At 43.8% G+C, this 18,513-nt stretch overlaps 1 protein-coding gene across 1 annotated transcript in view; it reads left to right on the top strand.

Moving 5' to 3' along the window:
- The first annotated feature begins 12,652 nt into the window (after positions 1-12,652).
- Positions 12,653-18,513, top strand: part of LOC109037481 (unconventional myosin-IXb-like dachs) — a 31,513-nt gene continuing 25,652 nt past the window's right edge. The window contains exons 1-2 of the mRNA XM_019052184.2: positions 12,653-12,907; positions 14,386-14,648. Of these exons, the coding sequence (XP_018907729.2) occupies positions 12,799-12,907; positions 14,386-14,648 (372 nt within the window). The 5' untranslated portion in view covers positions 12,653-12,798. The remainder of the gene's footprint in view (positions 12,908-14,385; positions 14,649-18,513) is intronic.

The following is an 18,513-nucleotide window of genomic DNA, read 5'->3' as shown; positions in this document are numbered from 1 at the left end:
CAGCTGCTACGTGCTCTAAGCAAGCCGTTCTTATGTTGTTCGAAAAAGCAACGCTGTTTTCTAACCTGAAATTGGAAATTGCCCTTATATTGGTTGTTCAGAATCGCGTAAAAAACAAGAAAAAAACGGATTTTTTTTTCATTTTTAATTTTTTTTACGCGATTGCTGGAAAAACACACAAAAAAAACACATTGGATCTAGAGTCCAGACTCTTAGAAACATCGGCAATAAAAAATACTCTTGATTCATTCGGATTTTGTGCTTGAATCAAGAACCAAGCCTCTTAATTTGAGCGGATTCCCTTTTGATTTAAGCAAAAATCTGATTGAATCAAGAGTCCTTTTTCTTGTCAATGTTTTCAAGAGTCTGGACTCTAGATCCAATGTGTGTTTTTTCCAGTAATTCTGAACAACCAATGTGAGAGCAACTTCCAATTACAGGTTAGAAAACAGCGTTGCTTTTTGAACAACATAAGGACGACTTGCTCTGAGCACGTTGCAGTTGTTGTACATTCTGTTGTTTCGAACAAAATACGACTTAATAGAGCGTTTCTCTGGGAGGGGGGGGGGGGGGTGCAGGGGGCTAGACAGTATCCACACGTATTGCATCATAGGTGGCAGTAAAAGCACCCCTGGGGCAGTGATCGGGCCGCTGAAGAGTCGGCGGTTTGGCAGCGGCGATCCGGAGGCGGAAAAAACGAAAAGGACGGAGAATTAACGGGGACCTCTCGGAGCGCTGGAGGACGGCGGGACGGGGGCTAAAGGGGAGGGAGGGGGAAGGGGGCGCTGGATAGGCACTTTCGCTGGGGGCGATGGGGACCCAGCTCCGGCTTCTTCGGCGTTGAGTCTGCGGTCTTGGACTTGGACTCGGAGTCGGCCGTTGGCCATGAACCTGCGAGGAATCTCTTCGCCTGCCGCGTCGCCGTCGCTCTCCAACTCAGCTTCCATCCCGCGCTCCCAGGGGTAGAGCTCCCGATCTCTCGATTCGATTCGATTAATCGATTGTTTTTCATCTATCTCAGCGGGGTCGGGTTTCAAGAACGGATGGTTTCCTCTGAGGGACGAAATAGAGTATCTACTACACTGCCGTGCTAAGGAAGAACGCCGTATGAGCCTTCAGGCGTTGCCGAATTTCCTCCCGGCGAATCACTGATTTTCAGGAAAATTTTTGAATATTTTTCTGCCGATTTCTCAGATAATTTTTTTTTATAATTTGATCTAAAGTGTCTGAAAGTTTCAAGAAAAAATATTCACAAGTTTCCTCTAAAATGAACATTTTATCCGCGGAAATTTGGCAACTCTCGAATGTGCATGCGGCGTTCTTCCACTGCCGTGCTAAGGAAGAACACCGTATGAACCATCAGGCCTTGCCAAATTTCCTTCAATTAAATGTTTATTTTTGAGGAAAGTTATGATTATTTTCGATTGAAATTTTCAGACACTTCAGATCAAATTACAAACAAAATTATCTGAGAAATCGGCAGAAAATATTCAAAAATTTCCCTGAAAATCAGTGATTTTCCAGAGGAAATTTGGCAACGCCTGGAGGCTCATACGGCGTTTTTCCTCAGCACGGCAGAGTACGGACATGTCGTAAAATGGAGCTCTTAGGGCCCAAAAGGGCAGCCGAGCTTCTAACACGAAAAATACGAGATTCTAATAACAAGCCATGATGGTCAAGTATGTTTAGGACATTCTCCCGCAAAAATAAGGGAATCTATGCAAAAGCTGAAGTCAAATACGTGCTTTAGAAGCGACGGGTCTTAACAATTGTAAAGCATTCTGGATAATTTGAATTCATAGGTTGGCTGCCTTTTTGGGCCCTAAAAGCTCTATGACCTAACCTAATACCGATTACTGTTAGCAGTGTTCACTTGCTTTTTTATCCGTGGTCTTTCCTTTTGAACTCTCATGGAATAGCACTATTCAGTGATTTTTTACCGCCAACTTGACCTGAAAAATCCTTCCAGTGTCAAAATGTAATACTTTTCTTTTTCTCTCTTCCTTTTTTCCAAGAACTTGTAAACCTATGCTAGCTTCAGGAAAATGGTAGTGTTAAAGGACTCGAGAAGCAATACTCTACTTCCTACCGATTTGCTCTCGAGCGAGCTAGGCCTTGACGAACGCAAACACAGAAATCTAAACATAAAATATATATCATTGTTGATGGTGAAATTACTCATTCCACGGACTAAGTTCAATAGAAAACACCTCCATTTTCTTGGATTTTGAAAAAAGAAAAAAAATGGACCACACTGGAAAAAAAAACACATTGGATCCAGAGTCCAGGCGCTTGAAAACATTGACAAGAAAAAATACTCTTGATTCAATCAGATTTTTGCTTGGATCAAAAGGAAATCCGCTCAAATTAAGAGGCTTGGTTCTTGATTTAAGCAAAAATCCGATTGAATCAAGAGTATTTTTGCTTGTCGATGTTTTTAAGAATCTGGACTCTAGATCCAATGTGTTTTATTTCCAGTGCAAGAAAAAAAGTTGCATCCATGTTTCATCAAACTGGCAATCGGAAACAATCGAATCGAGTAGATTCAACTCGAGAGATCGATATTTTGGAGGCTAAATCCGAAAGGATTAAACGAGATTACCGCAACACCGCAGGGTTTAAGGTCTGAGGAAGCCGCAACGGGTCGAGATCATTCCGATACGGCGCCACGCACAAATGAAAATAGATCGGGCTTAAAATGTTGCACTCGGCGATGTTCCCTTTCGAGCAGTCTTTTGTTCCATTCCGAGGGTTCGCTGGTCTTTAAACTTTTTATTGCTGACCACTACCGTATGAATTTATGAACCATGGAGCTATGCAATGGATTAGCCGGGTGCAGCCGCCATGTTTATCGGCTCACAAAGAAATTGGTTCGGAGTCGAAGGGTTAGTTTTGCCTTCCCTTCACCTCTCTCCCGACCACCAGGAATTTGCCTGCAATACTTTAAAATATACGAACAATTATAAACAACTTACAAACTTCAAATCTCCGTAAATTAACTCAAACAGTGACCTAGTCATTGCACTGGAAAAAAAAACACATTGGATCTAGAGTCCAGACTCTTGCAAACATTGACAACACGGAAAAAACAAGACTAGTGTTGAGCACTACTGGCCGTTTAGTGGGGAGTAGTTGAGGGCTGGCGTCTAAGCGCTGTACAGCTCAACACCGGAAGGCAGTTCAGGTGGGCACTGAACATGAGTAGTGCTAATCAGATGCTGCGAGACGTAGTTGCGCTTAACAGGTGTAAATTCACCCATGAGACGTCGGAGTCACGATAGCCTGGTGGTAACGCGCTGGTCTTCCACCGGCGCAACCCGAGTTCGATCCCAGGCGGAGGCGTTTCATATTTTACGCTCGCTCCAAAGTAACTTTAGGGCTTGACACTACTTCTTCCTTAGTGACCCAGCCTCGAGCTGTTTAGTGCCCAGCACTCCTCTGACTTGCTGGCTCCATTTGATCTAACCCTCGTTAGTGCCCAGCACTAACATGTAGGTCCCAACGCTAAGCTCGTTTTTTCCGTGAAGAAAAAATACTCTTGATTCAATCGTATTTTTGCTTGAATCGAAACGAAATCCGATTAAATTAAGAGGCTTGGTTCTTGATTCAAGCTAGATTCTGATTGAATCAAGAGTGCTTTATCTTTTCGATGTTTTTAAGAGTCTGGACTCTAGATCCAATGTGTGTGTTTTTTTTTTTTTTTTTCTAGTGTGCCAGCCGCTCAGTAGGTTTCAATACAAATACAACGATCTATGATGATTTTCCATAGTTGTTTTAGACTTACGGCCTATTTTTCCTCCTGCTTATAAAAAATTTGCATTACATTTACGCGCGAGCGTTCGGAATTAAATGGGTAAGTTGAGACCCTCAGCTTCGCACGTAACCGATTCAGAGACTTGAACGCATGGGTATAAAAACAAACCTGCAGCCTGCTGTCCTGCTGTTCAGTTATGCTTAGCCGTTAATTGCAATCAAAATTGCAGTAAACTGAGGTGAAGTAGATTCTCCTATGTCTCCATTCATCACCTTAAAGCAACTTTTGTGACGAGTAGTGCCTCCGAAATCAACAGTAAGCAGAGAAAGCTGGGATTGTGGCGAGAACTCAAATGAAAACTTATAAGATCAAAAGATATGCAACTGTTGACCGAGATTTGAACCCAGAAGCTCATGTATTCGTGGATGCTGAATACGGGGACTTGCGTTGAAACCACCTCTGTTTTTTTCCTCAACTCATCGTGAACTTTCGTAAGTTTTCCGTGTATATTGTGCTACCGCATCTTCCAGGATTTGTTTCATTTCTCCCTAGAAACATTCCAGTGCGCTCCATTTAGTGAGTAATAATCCTTGAATACTACTTACGATTTTATGCATTGAAATCAAGGATTCTCGGAAGTGTAAGCACATCGATAAACCTGGTGAGAGATAAAACAGTGGGAGAGGGGCGGGAGGGTTAAAAACCCACGAACACAGGGAAAAAAATGTTAGGGGCTGTCCCCTAAAATTGTGGCACTACCCCAATTTTTTGGATGATATGGGCATTTCCAATTAATTTTTGTAGCTCCGCAACATTTGGGTTATTAACCTAATCTATTGAGAGTGCTACCACAATTAATTGGAATGTCCAAGTTGGAACTAGACCCCTCTTTTTTCCGTTCGGAACGTACGAAAATCAACTGTAAAAATGAGTGAACTTAGATGACACGTTACCCTGTTTAAATGATGCTCCTAAGAGCAGGAGGTGTAATTACACGGATGTGTCCAGAGAGAGGAGAAATTGCAACCTTGGGCGAGGGGGTCCCCAGTCCTCATTCCCGCGCTTCGTGTGACAGCGGACATCGAATGTCGGGCATTTTAGTCGCATAATAAATCAAGGTTTAGAAACTCCCGATTCGCGGAATACGTCACGTGAAAGTTCGCGCTGGTCACAGAACTCTGTTTTCAGAGCGAATGCAACTTCGTTGACACATATACCCAACCCAACCGCAGTTACTTGGCGTTCATCGCCTAAATTTGGTGAGAGCTCGAGTCGGATCAACATTGACCTATTCCGACATTCTTTCAAATCAGAACGTTTCCACGTGTCGTACATTTTTGCATGATCAAGTTGCAAAAACTGCGTATTACCTAGAGCTGAAAAAACTGCTTACAGAACTTGACCCCTTTGATCAGTAGAATTCATGCAGTTAGTCTTGTATCGCCAATTTAATTTTCTTTTTGAATTTTCCATTTGTGCGAAGTTTGCATCAATTTATTCAGATGACGGTATTTCAACTGTACAGGGTGATCCAAAAGTCCCTTGCACCCCCTCTAATTTTTTACCTAATTGAGGTAAAGATTTGAAACTTGGGGAATGTTCCTAGGTCCAAGGGAGCTACTTTTAGCCCCCTAAAATTTTCAGGGGGGCCTCCCTTGGAGGCAACGGATCCCAACTTTTTTTCTAATAGGAAGAGCCTCTTTGTGATAGCTCGTTTGAAAGAGCATAATAAAAGAAAACTTTCCGCGCAAACCCGAAGTCAGTATCTCAAACCGTTTCAAAATGGCGGCTGGTTAAAGTTCAAAATGACCGAAACTTCACATCGGTTATATCTCAATGAATTTGCGCGAAAATCGGTTTCTGGGGGTATTTTGACATGAGAAAAACGAATTCGACGTTAGATTTTCAAAAAACCGAAATTTCCAAAATGGCCGTCGATTAAAGTTCAAAATGACCGAAAATTTCCACCTCGATTTTTTGCTGATGGATTTGCCTAAAACTTGCAACTTGAGGGTATTTTGGCATAGGTAAGATTAACACATTTGAACTTAGATTTCTAAATAAATCGATTTTCGGTCATTTTGAACTTTAACCGGCGGCCATTTTTGAAATTTCGGTTTTTTTGAAAATCTAACGTCAAATTCTTTTTTCTCATGTCAAAATACCTGTCCGCCGGGGGTTCTTCTTTTTTCTTTCCTCCGTTCCAACCTTCTATCTTCGTCCCTTTTTACTTCCTTCTTCTTGGCGGGCAGACGGGGGAGGGGGAAGGGCATAAGCCCCGTAACACCTCCCCCCCTTCCCGGTTCCCTCGATGTATACATATACACCGGGTAACTAAAAATGGCGGCGACTCAGGGTGGAAAGAGATTGTTGCCAAGATTTGACGATTACTACCTGCCGCACTTGTTACCGCTACCTTGTCACAGTAGCGGTGTGGTTGGAAATTTCATCCTATGCAAAACACAAATTTCTTTTAAAACCAAGGAAATATTCCTAACCAAGTGATTTGAGTGAAATTGATAGCGAAACAAAAAATGAAACCTCATCTCCTGTCATTTCGAATAATCTGCATGCAATGTCCGCCATTTTTGTTTTGTTTATAGGCCAGGAAGCCCGAAACCAGTCGAGCCCTTCAGAAATGAATCCCCGTGTGTCCCAATGTCCCAGCTCTGTCAATAAGTGAAGGTACTCTACTCGGGTACATTCCAATTTTCTTATTCCATGAAGGGACTCCAATTTGCGAAGGAGCCCCGAGGCCGAGGCGTTGTTGACGATCCAGGAAAAGTGGAGAGAGACCCGATGGCCGGCTCGGAATGGTGACAGGGTGGGGGGGCTGGAGGGAGGAGGGAGCAGGGTCGGCGCGGAGAGGTGGCGGAGTGGCAGTGCGGCTACCAGGCGTTTAATAATAATATATTCGCGACGGCGAGGAATCTAATGGCCCCATCGCCATCTCGGCAAGCATTGGGCACGGGCACCAGTGGCGTGGCGTGAATTGCGATATATCGATTGATATGTAGTTTAAACCTACGGTAAAGAATCGATTATTAAGGTGTTCGCTGCGAACACCTTGTTTATCGATCCTTTTCCATAGGTTTAAATGGCATAACAGTCGATATATCGCAAAGCACGCCACGCCACTGACGGGCACGGGCAAGAGCGGGAGCGTAGCGCAGGTCGGGTGCACCACTCCAGGGGCAGCCGGCCGCGGCTCCCGGACCCGGCGCAGGCTCGGGCCCCGGCTCGCCGGCTCGTCAACGCGCTAAACGGGTAACCTGCGCAGGCAACGCAGGCCAAACGGTTACCCGGATCGCTGCCCGAGCCCGCCTCGCCGGACCCCGACTCCCAGCGGGGCTGCCATATCGCACCCGATTAGCCCCCCGCCCAGCGCGCACGCCAGGAAACAGGTCAGCCGGCCGATTCTTGAAATTGACAGACACAGCGATAGACAAAGGAGACATGAGGAAGATGGAACGATTCTATTGGTTGAAATGGGCGCAGGGTGTCTAGTATCAGGATTTGACGTCTGCATCAGGATTTAATCCCGATTTCATTAGGATTTGAAGAAAAATCGGTCCAAAAATCAGGATTTGAGAAAAGCCGGCCGTCCGCCTATTTTACGTTAATTATTCGCTATCCGTCCGTTAATTTTTCTCCGCAAAAAGTCAGGATCCGGAAAAAGTATGAAATCAGGATTTAGCGGTTAAAAATCAGGATTTCCCAAAGTGGAAAAAAACTAGACACCCTGTGAGTGGCTCTTACAGACTAAGGGAGAAAACGATGGACTAAATGAAGGGTCTCTCTGGATTGCCGTTATTTAGTTCATTAACTACCCCATTTGTCCATCGCAACCACCCACTTCCACCAATAGGACCTCTCCATCTCTTTTGTCTTCTTTGTCCATCGCTTTGTCTATCAATTTCAACAATCAGGCTGCAGGTCCGCAGAAAATTTGCCGCGTTTTTCGTCCGAGAGAGTGAGGGACCACTGAAGGGTCCAAATTCAAAGTATCGTAAACGCCATCAGGTGTTGCGAAGATTCCACACCTTCATGTTTACTCGAACGCAGCTTTACTTATTCAGCTTTAATAACTCGGTTTCATAGTTTTTGACGCGGGCATTTTCCCTGAATGCAGGTCCTGACCACTGGATCTCCGTAGAGCGAAAGAGACACCCCCTTCAGCCTTTGAAGCACCTGATGGCAAATCATGCGAATATGCTATGTCTGATGTGCCGCTCTTCGTATGATTAGATAGCTTCTGGCACAAGCTAACAACACTTGATGGGGCTCAAGGTGTTTAGAATAACCACTCTTAATATGTATCTTTTTCCGATGAGAACGGATATTCCTAAGCTGATGATGTTATCCTCCTGATAACAAGTAACTCTCGACACCAACTAAAAGATATCTATGTATTTATATATCCCCTCCTACATAATTAAAATCATTTTGGGTTAAAAAAACAATAGAGGAAGACACCTTTGAGCACTTACTTACTGTGTACCTGTACCTGTTGATTCTAGTGACGTCACATCATGAGGGTCCCAATCAATGAGCACACCAATGAAATCTCATCGGGCATCCATTTAAACCTGTGACGTCATAGCTTGACTTTCTCAACCTCAATAGGTGAGGATATCGTATGTACTGAGTTCCCTTCTACTCTTGTGACGTCACATACCATAGGTGTCGGTGTCCCTACTTATGACTTATGAGTACTCTCTTTGAGCCAACGAACTACACCTCTAGAATGGCCGCGAGATAGCAAACCTGCGTAACGCGCATGGGCCGGTTTTTGAAGGCAGGAGGGGGGTGGGAGCCCAAGTATAGCTAACCTCAATCTCCATTTCTGCTGCGTCTTGCCCATAAGGATTACATGTGAAAATTTCAACCTATGTAAACTTTCATTTTTTTTGAGGTTTGCTTTCAAAGTTCCTATTTTTTGGGTTAAGAAAACCTTTGGAGGTGCGATTATTATGCAATCTTTTCATTGCTATCACTTTATTCAACAATATTCGGCAAAATGTGGGCAGCGTCTGACATGGGTTTAGATGGCAGCCTGCTGTGTGAGCCCAAGTAAACCTAACCTATATCAACTTCAAAACGTTCCGGGTCTCTAACACTGGTCGGCCATTCTAGAGGTGTAGTTCGTTGCTTTGAGCAACCATTGAGTCTCGAGACGTCACACCTTGAGTCCCTCAGTATTGTAGACGTCCTCGAGTACGAGCACTAGGATTGAGCGCCCTTTGACTCTCACCACCACGCACTCACCATGTACGCACCTATCTGGCATCCGTTGATTGGAGATCTCGCACATGTCAGGAAATTGCGATCAAGCTACCGATCCCTGTGTAAAATTCTGCGAGAAAAACGATGGTAACACTGGTTTTCTCTGAAAGTAACTCTAAAACTCAAAGAGAGGTTTCAAAGTTGAGGTCGTAATTGAGGGGATATGGTATCCCACGCTATACTGAGAGTCCACCTCTCCATCAAGTCAATTCGTCCATGCGAAGATGTGGAGTAAATACATTTACAGGGTTGCTACCTTGTTCGGGGACTCCAAAACTGAGAACACGCCAACCTGCTATAAAGTGGCGCCAGCTCTTCCATTTACATTACGACTCTATGAACTCTGATGACGTCACACCGTAAGGATCTTAAGTATGAATACATCACAGGGTACAGTATAGACCACAGACAAGAGACCCTCCAGCCTCCACTGGCCTCCTAGCGACAGGTGGAAGCTTTTACTTTCGGGGTTTCAACAATTCCTTATGGACAATTATTAGCGAGCAACCGTCATCACCCTATTTTCGGCTGTTGACTTACCTACATGGTTGATGATGAGCTTCGGATGACGTCATGAGCCAAACAACTTTCCCAAACGTCGGCCATTTTCGGCTTGTTTGCAAAACGAAACTGCCAGCACGTTGTTGAACATCAACCATGTAGGTAAGTCAACAGTAGAATGCTGAAGTCCCGAAAGTAAAAGCTTCCACCATGGCCAAGATACTAGTGGATGGTCTCTTGTCTCTGGTATAGACCCACGGAGCATCCGTTGAATCCCGTGACGTCAGGCTGCGAGGGTCTCAATCACCCGCGTCTGCTCCCGGTGGCGGAGTCGGGATGGGCGCGGAGCGAAGCGAGCGATTACAGTGCTCGGCGGAGGAGCCCGGGGAGGACGATCTTGTTTAAATATTTGATTCCGGGTAATTTATCGTCGTCATTACGCCTAATTCGCCGTCGCCCCGCACGGGAGCTCCGGAACGGGAGCCCGGGCGGCTGATGGGAGCCCGGTAAGGCGAGTAATGGCGCGTAATTGGCGGTTGCCGGATCGAGTCGCGCATGCGCAGGCCCGGGGTGCGGCGAGCACCCCGCCGCGAACGACGCCCGACGCACGCGCCGCCGACGAGCAGCGTGGAAGAGGTGGAATTAGCATCCACGCACCGGGGTGTCCGGGGTGCAGGAGTACTGCAGGAGTCGGGAGTCATCACCCGGCAGATACGGCGCTCCATCACACCTACCGTAACCGGGGCAATAACCCTCGCGGGAATCCTCTGTCAGCACAGCGGGCTGATTATTGAAATTGATAGACAAAGCTATAGACAAAAAGGGCATAGGGAGTATGGAGCGATCCTATCGGTTGAAGTGTGTGGTTATGAAGTCTATTACCTGCTGCCTTTGTCCATCGCAACCACTCGCTTCCACCAATAGGATTCCTCCATATCCCTTTTGTCTCTTTTGTCTATAGCTTTGTCTATCAATTTCAATAATCGACCCGCAGGCAACTTCTCACATCTACCGATTTAGGCACTTGATCCGGTCAGCCCGTCCGAAATTTTGTGTGGGACGTGATGCACGCAGGAAAAAAGCGTCCTTGATGCTCTTCAGGGTGTCTAGAAGTCCGGAAAAAGTACACTGGGAAGAAAAAACACATTGGATTATAGAGTCCGCAGACTCTTAAAAACATTGACAAAGAAAAAATGCTCTCGATTCAATCGGATTTTTGCTCGATTCAAAACGAAATCAGCTTAAATTAAGAGGCTTGGTCCTTGATTTAAGCTAGATTCTGATTGAATCAAGAGTAATTTTTCTTGTCGATGTTTTTAAGAGTCTGCACTCTAGATCCAATGTGTTTTTTTTTTCCAGTGTACTGATTTTTTCAGGGCGGTCTGGAAGTACTGATAAAGAGCGGAATTCCGCAAGATGGTCCGTAATTTTTTAATTTCTTCGTCATTTTTGTCGTAATTTGAGCGGGAAATTCAATTTTTGTTTTAAATTTGCCGAATTTCGTCAATTGGAGGTACTGCAAAAGTACTGAATTTTTTCTGTTGATGAGGTACTGAATTTCTTGGGAATGCACTGAAAAAATATTGTTAAAGTCCTGCTTTTTGGCCAGCCTGTTTTTGTAGACAAGACATACTGCTCTTATACAATTATTATCATAATTGGCTTGGGCTCCACCCATTTTTCCAGTCATAGTTACAATGATTCTCCTATGACATAAATTATTTAATTGTGACCGGACCTGAGAAAAGGAACTGTATCTTCCGAAAACTCAAAGAGTTATTGCTATCATGGTGCCCCGTGTCTTGTTCAAAATGAACTCACAATACGACGAAAAGCTCTCAAAGTTGAGGCAAACTCACAGTCATCTACCGTCTAAGCCTATTTTTGAGGACCCCAAAAGTAGCGTACACTGATTCTTGAACATCCCCGAAGTTTCGCTTCGAAATATAATTCATCGGTAAAATATTAGACGGGGTTGATCGGACCTTCAAGACATCCTGTACGTCACATAAAGTCGCATATGCGATTTTCCTAAGAGCAAAGAGCTTGTAGGGCAGATCTGAATGACGCCAGCGAAATGATATCATGGCTCTTTTTCAACCATCGATCTTACAAGGAATTGAACCGGTCGTTTTCCTACCCTTTCGTTCAAGTCTCCAAGGGTATCCTCTACACTGAAAAAAAAACACATTGGATCTAGAGTCAAGACTCTTAAAAACATCGACAAGAAAAAATATACTCTTGATCCAATAAGATTTAAGCTTAAATCAAGAACCAAGCCTCTTAATTTGAGCTGATTTCCTTTTGATTTAAGCTTAAATGTGATTGAATCAAGAGTCCTTTTTCTTGTCAATGTTTTCAAGAGTCTGGACTCTAGATCCAATGTGTTTTTTTCCAGTGTACAAAAATAACTTAAGAGTATGAATGTAAACCTAGAATTTCATAAGAAGTGGACCTCTTTTCTTGCACGAACGTAGCTGGTAGGTTACAGCTTATTCCCAACTATTTCATACCGAAGTTATTTCTGTTTGCACGGTACATGTGTTACATGTAGAGACGCAAATGAGAGTTTCTTAAGAGCTTGTAGGGCTGTTTTAAGGCAGGATTGAGTGAAATCAGCGAAATGATATCATGACTCTGTTTCGATTATCAATCCGAAGAGGAAGTGGACTTGTCACTTTCTTATCCTTTCGTTCAAGTCTCCGTGATTGCCCTTCAAAATGATAGCATACCCAGTCCATAAACTGTATGAACAGTCTCCATGTTACACGCTGAAAACTGTAAATTTAAGACAAAAATTACCATGTACATTTCATATCTTTGCATGATTTTATAAGTTTTATTGCGAAGGATGAAGTTGCACAATCTTAGCAACAATGCAATGCTCCTGGTCCTGTTTGCCAAATGCAATCCATTTAATCGGGCGAAATTTGACCACGCTGGAATGTTCATACGGCGATTCCTCTTATCAGGACGGTTCAGCTATTCCAACCGGTTCGTTACAACTAATGGTAAATGTTTCTCAGAGTGATGTGTCCTCACGGTGGTTTGTTTTCGGTTGTTTCAGATGCTTCCTCGTCAAACGAGGCGGTGCGGCTGCAGCAGACTCTGCGAAGCCTGAGCTCGGAGTTGGTGACGTTGCGAAACCGGTTGCACGTCCAGGCGGCGCCACCCGTCGCGGGAACGGGAACCGGCACGGCACGGGCACCCCGGCGGCCCCCTTACCACTCGCCAACGGCACGAAGCAACCCCAGGGCATGATCGGCGCCCCGCTCAACCATAGCCTCATCGCGCCCGTCGTCCCCAAGCACCCACTTACCATTTCTCACACCCTATCCGCCCCCGGCACCGGCGGACAGGCCACAGGTACGTTTTCATCCTATCTAGTGTATTTTCCCTCACTGAAAGAAGAAGAAGAAAAAAAAAAAAGAAAAAAAAACATTGAATCTAGAGTCCAGACTCTTAAAAACATCGACAAGAAGAAGCACTTTTGATTCAATCAGAATCTAGCTTAAATCAAGAACCAAGCCTCTCAATTTAAGCGGATTTCGTTTTGATTCAAGCAAAAATCCGATTGAATCAAGAGTATTTTTTCTTGTCAATGTTTTCAAGAGTCTGGACTCTAGATCCAGTGTGTTTTTTTCCAGTGCTCTGAACTTCATTCAGTGGCGATTCCAGCAAGTTGGCAACACTGTTAGTTTTCCGTGTAAATCCATTCAATATATCGATTCTAGGGAGTGCTCCCGTTTCCCGGAACTTTTGAGATTTTCCTAAAATTTTTCCCGAAAGTTTTGAAATTCCCAAAATGTTCCGGATCTTTGCATTTTCCGGAACTTTCTCGTTAGTTCTAAAAAGATCTAAGAGGGACCTCGGAACTTTTGACGGTCACGGAGTAGGAGAAATTGCAACAAAAATGTTCCGGATCCCGGAACTTATGACGAACATGGAATGGGAGCACCAATTCTAGGTAAGAAATGGCTACCTCACTCGGGATCGATTGTTTAGCATGCATTTAAATGGAAAGAAGAGTGTTGCCAACTTGCACGAATCGCCGAAATGGGCTAATGGGGGAACTCCCCTCCTCTCTGCATTTAAAAGCTCAGCTTTACTCTTGGTAATTTTGTTCAGTGTGAACTATCTTCAAGATTTTTTTAGATTTTCCAAAGTTTGGCCCCCTTTTCCCAAGCAGATTTGGCCTCTTTCCAGTAACTTTCGCTCTCTTAATTTCAAATCCACCCCAGGTATTAACGTCGAATTTTCATCCCCTTCCTCTGCTAATGAAATATCCAGAAAATAATGAATTTGGCACTTTCAAGTAGTTGCAATGTTATATTCGTGATAAAATATAGTTCAGTTCCCGTAACAAAAATGTTTCGGGGAACGAAACAATATTTGGACTGCATTTTGCAATTTGGAACTATAAATTCTGGCTCTTCTGGAAAAACACTTATGTGCATAGGGAAGCTAATGGCACATACGTCGTTTTTAAACCGGGCTAGAATTTATAGTTCCAAATTGCAAAATGTAGTCCAGTCATTACAAGATACATTGTAACCATGACTTCAAAGTAGATGGGGGTTGAAATCGACCATGAGCATTGTATCAGAGCTACGATTCTTTATTCTTCGTTATACTGACATGTAATTAATGGGATTTTTTTAGTTTGTTTTTTTTTTTTAATGTGTACTGTAGAAACTTTTTAAGTGTTCGTATTTTTCTCCCCAAACAAAAGAAGTTGCACCATCTTATGAACATTGCAATGCTAGTTGTTCTTAGTTGGAAAATTCAGTCAGAGTCGGTTTGTGTGTTGTTATGATTAATGATGTCCTCTTCGCCTGTTGCAGACTCGCTGAAGAAGCGAAATTCGTCAGGCGGAGCGATGGAGGGCGACATGGGCGCCCCCGCGGCGGCGGCGGCGCCTCCCACGCCGGCCGCCCCCGTCTCGACGGCCACGGGCACCGCGCCCGGCGACAAGTTTCCCAAGGGCACGATGCGCCCCTCCCACGGTAGCCCTCACCTCGACGACCTCATCTACCTGCCCGGGCCCCTCACCGAGGACGCCGTCCTCAAATGCCTCCACGCCAGATTCGCAACCGCACAGTTTTTCGTAAGTTCCACCCTCTTCTTATAACACTTTTGCAGACGAAACAGCCCCTTTCATTTTCATCCCCTCTCTACCTCTACACCACGAAGACGAAGGAGAGAAGACGCTTTGTGAGCTACGCGGTGAGTCTCTACTCAAAATCAGGGTGTCTACAAGTCCGGAATTTCCTGAGAGTCCGGATATATTACTGCTTCTTTTAAGAACGGCCCGGAAGTACTGAAAAAGTGCGGAATTTCGCGAGAAGGTCCGGAATTTTTGTCGTTTTTGTCGCAATTCGAGCGAGAAATTCAAATTTTTGAAAATTTTTAAATTTTGTCGATTGGAGGTACTAAAAAAGTACTGAATTTCTCTTATGAGGAGGCACTGAATTTCTTGGGAATGGACTGGAAAAGTACTGTAAAAGTACTGATTTTTGGCCAGCCTGTTTTAGTAGACACCTTAAAAACATATGACAAATGAACAATTCGTCGCCTACCTGACACAAGGGCGCAAGTACACTTTGCAATGAACCTTGTCCTCCATACAATTCAATGTTTTTCCGGGCTCATCGCAATGCGTAGTTACGCCCTTATGTCAGCCAAGCGACGAATTGGACGTATTTATTCTGAAAGGAATAGTTAACGAATGGATTAAATCAATAGGAAGCTTTTGAATGTTGTAGATTCTTTTTGGTTGAATGGATTTTCACAAAGTTTCTTTTAGCATAATTGCGTCTCATCCTCACGACGGAAGGGAGTTGTTAAGAAGTTAATTTCTTCGGCGAGGAACTTGACTTAATTTATCTAAGAATACCGTTGCCTCTATTGGGATGTCTCCGTCTCCTCTCCTAAAGAGACCTCCTCTCAGGAAGAATATAAAAAAAATAAAAATAAATAAATAAAAAAATAGAAAAAGTTTAACCAAAAATCAATATTTTTTTCTTCTCTTTTCCGAATTTCAATTAATTCAATTTACGAATAATGTTAGCAGAAATCCTCAAGATCCTAGGGATCAGAAAATTTACATAAAAATGTCTAAGCTGAAAAAAAGGAGATAGGGGTTGTTGGATAATATGGGCACTTCGAATTAAGTGTAGTAGTTCCCCAATAAATCAGGTTACTAACCCAAATGTTGCCGGACTACCACAATAAACTAATTGGAAATGTCCATATCATGCAACAAATCAGTGCTCCCGTTCCATGTCCGTCAAAAGTTCCTGGATTCAAAACATTTTTGTTCAAATTCCTCCCACTCCATGACCGTCAAAAGTTCTGGGATTAATTCTAGATTCATTCAAAAGATCCGGAACACTTCCGGAATTTCAAAAGTTCCGGGAAAAAATCAAATAGTCTCAAAAGTTCCTGAATTCGGAACTAGTTCCGGGAAATGGAAGCACTGCAACAAGTTGGGGGTAGCACCACAATTATAGGGGATAACCCCTAACACTTTTTACCCCGTGGATCTCAAGTTCCGATATGCCTGGTTTTCACCCAGCCAACCCAACCGGTGCTCTACACCAACTAAATTTTTGCGTCACTCTAACTTTCATTGTCGGTATGGTAGTGGTTGGTCCATGTACCGTGACACGTCAAATTTTGTAGAGTACTGCATCAACTAGGGTTAGCCGCAGTGCCTTTTTTTCAGCGTAGAAAATCTTAAGTATCAAAATAGAGGTTAAATCACCGTGGCACCTTAGAAAAGAGTGCTAAAGACTCTTGGATTTTATAAGGACCCCGCACTCCGAAGTCCCTTCGTCAAGATGGGATCTGACAAGCGCCGGCGCCGTGCCTCGTATGCAAACACATAACGCCCGGGTGTTCCTCCGTCACCGAGTGACGGGTATCAGGTTACGCTCTCCGCTATCACTGACCACTCGGCCGTAACCTTTTCTGCTGCACGACGCACAGTGGATCGAGTCAATTAGAGAGTTCGGACTTGAAATTTTTGACTGAAACTGAAAATTTTGATGTTTATTTCGTCGTATTTTAAATTTAGAGGGATGCCAGTAGCAGAAAATCTCACGAGGAAACCAATGGAACCACTTTTAGAACCTCAAAGTTGGGTATAAACGGGGTTTTAAGCCAGGGTGTCTACAAGTCCGGAATTTCGGGAAAATCCGGATGTAGTACTGATTTTTTAAGGGCGGTCCGGAAGTATTGAAAAAGTGCGGAAATTCCGCAAAAAGGTCCGGAATTTTTTTGACCTTATTGTTATTTTCGTCGCAATTTCAAATTTTTGAAATTTGTCTAACTTCGTCAAATGGAGGTACTGTAAAAGTACGGAATTTTTCTGTTGGAGGAGGTATACTTAATTTCTCGAGAATGTACTGAAAAAGTACTGTAAAAGTACTAATTCTTGGCCAGCCTGTCTTAGTAGGCACCCTGTGTAAGCGTTTAAAGTTTCCAAATTTTGTCCGACCTCTCCTATTGACTCGATCCACTGTGCGGCGCGGTGTTCTCTTCTCGGAGCTTTTCTCAGTGCCGTTTCGAGTCATCTGTGTTGAATGGCTCCCCACATTTGTGTTCTAACGCGTGAAATAAACTATGACTGTGCCTGCCAGCACGTCCAAGAGGATACTGGATTCCCAGATGCCGCCGCAGATAGCGCTCGACTACAGGCATCTCCCCATCTCGCAATTTTTTTTCTACACAGCTTATAGAACCGCATGCCTTTGAGACAGATCCTCAGTCAACGTAAACAAACATGCTGGCGTCATACACGTTTTGCCAAATTACTAGTTCCGCTTTTAGATTGCAGAATATTTGCCATTCACAGGAGAAGACTCCAATCCTTGGAGGCAAAATATTCAGTAAAACGATTTGTATGGAGTCGCATCGAAAAATCAGATCGGATTTTGGATTTCCACCGGCAAAATCTCTTCAGTATCCCAAAAACCAGTCGTGAGCGGCTCAGTTCATTTCTAGAGTTACCGGCGGTCTACAAAACCTGGAAAATTTGGAAAAGTCAGGGAATTTTCAAAGGCCGAATAAAGTCAGGGAAATCTTGACACACATTAAGCACTAAAACTTATCACTGATCTTCCCCAACTTTTACCCTTTTACAACATGTCAGTTTTGTTAAGAAATGTCCAAAGTTCAGCGAAAGTTGCCGCATTTTAAGAAAGGAAAAAAAGTCGGAAATTGTGTTCAAAGGTCTGGGATAGGGGGGAATTAGACCGTTTTGGAATTAAGGAAAAGCAAAAATAGTCAGGGAATGTGAAGATGAATAAATTATGGCATCCTTGATTCCTGTGCCGAACTAAGGAGTAAAGTTGTATTTTAACTCGGAAATATTGTGCTTTGAGCATGGCATATTAGAATGTAGAACCTCGCGAAACCCAACTCAGTATATTTTTTCATTGTTTTACGCTCAGCGCATTATTCGAACGCCGAGTTTGTGCTTCGGATACGGAGAGCAGCCCGTCAAAGTAATTGGCCGAAAAAGACGTCACGCTCAAGGAAAACTCTGATTGCACCGTGCATCCGTTCCGTATCGCAAAAGCCGTAGGCGGATCTGAGATTTCGCCCGCAAAATCGAGCGTATGCAACTTGGCCTACCGCGGAGTTAATATAGTTGCATGTTGGGTCCGAACCCAACATCGAATATCCTTCCATGGTCTTACGCTCCGCGCACTATCCAGATGCCGAGTTTATGTTTCGGAAAGACATTGTTGGTTCATATCGCGTTACTTTGTTTGTACTGTTTTTTCTCTTTTAACTGAGGAGCCTAAGGAAGTTCTACAGGATATACTCGGATGATTCCAATATCGAAGAGGGTAGTAAAAAATGACAAAATGAGTTTGAAAATGAAAATCGTGTCGCTTAAATTAATTATTTGATGTAGAAGAGAACTGGGATGATATTCAGTCCGCTTCACTTGGATATGACAA

This window comes from Bemisia tabaci, chromosome 5 (genome assembly GCF_918797505.1).
Source record: "Bemisia tabaci chromosome 5, PGI_BMITA_v3".
In the NCBI taxonomy this organism is placed as follows: Eukaryota; Metazoa; Arthropoda; class Insecta; order Hemiptera; family Aleyrodidae; genus Bemisia; species Bemisia tabaci.
Note: the sequence above shows the minus strand (reverse complement) of the source record. Positions and strands in the feature narration are given on the sequence as shown.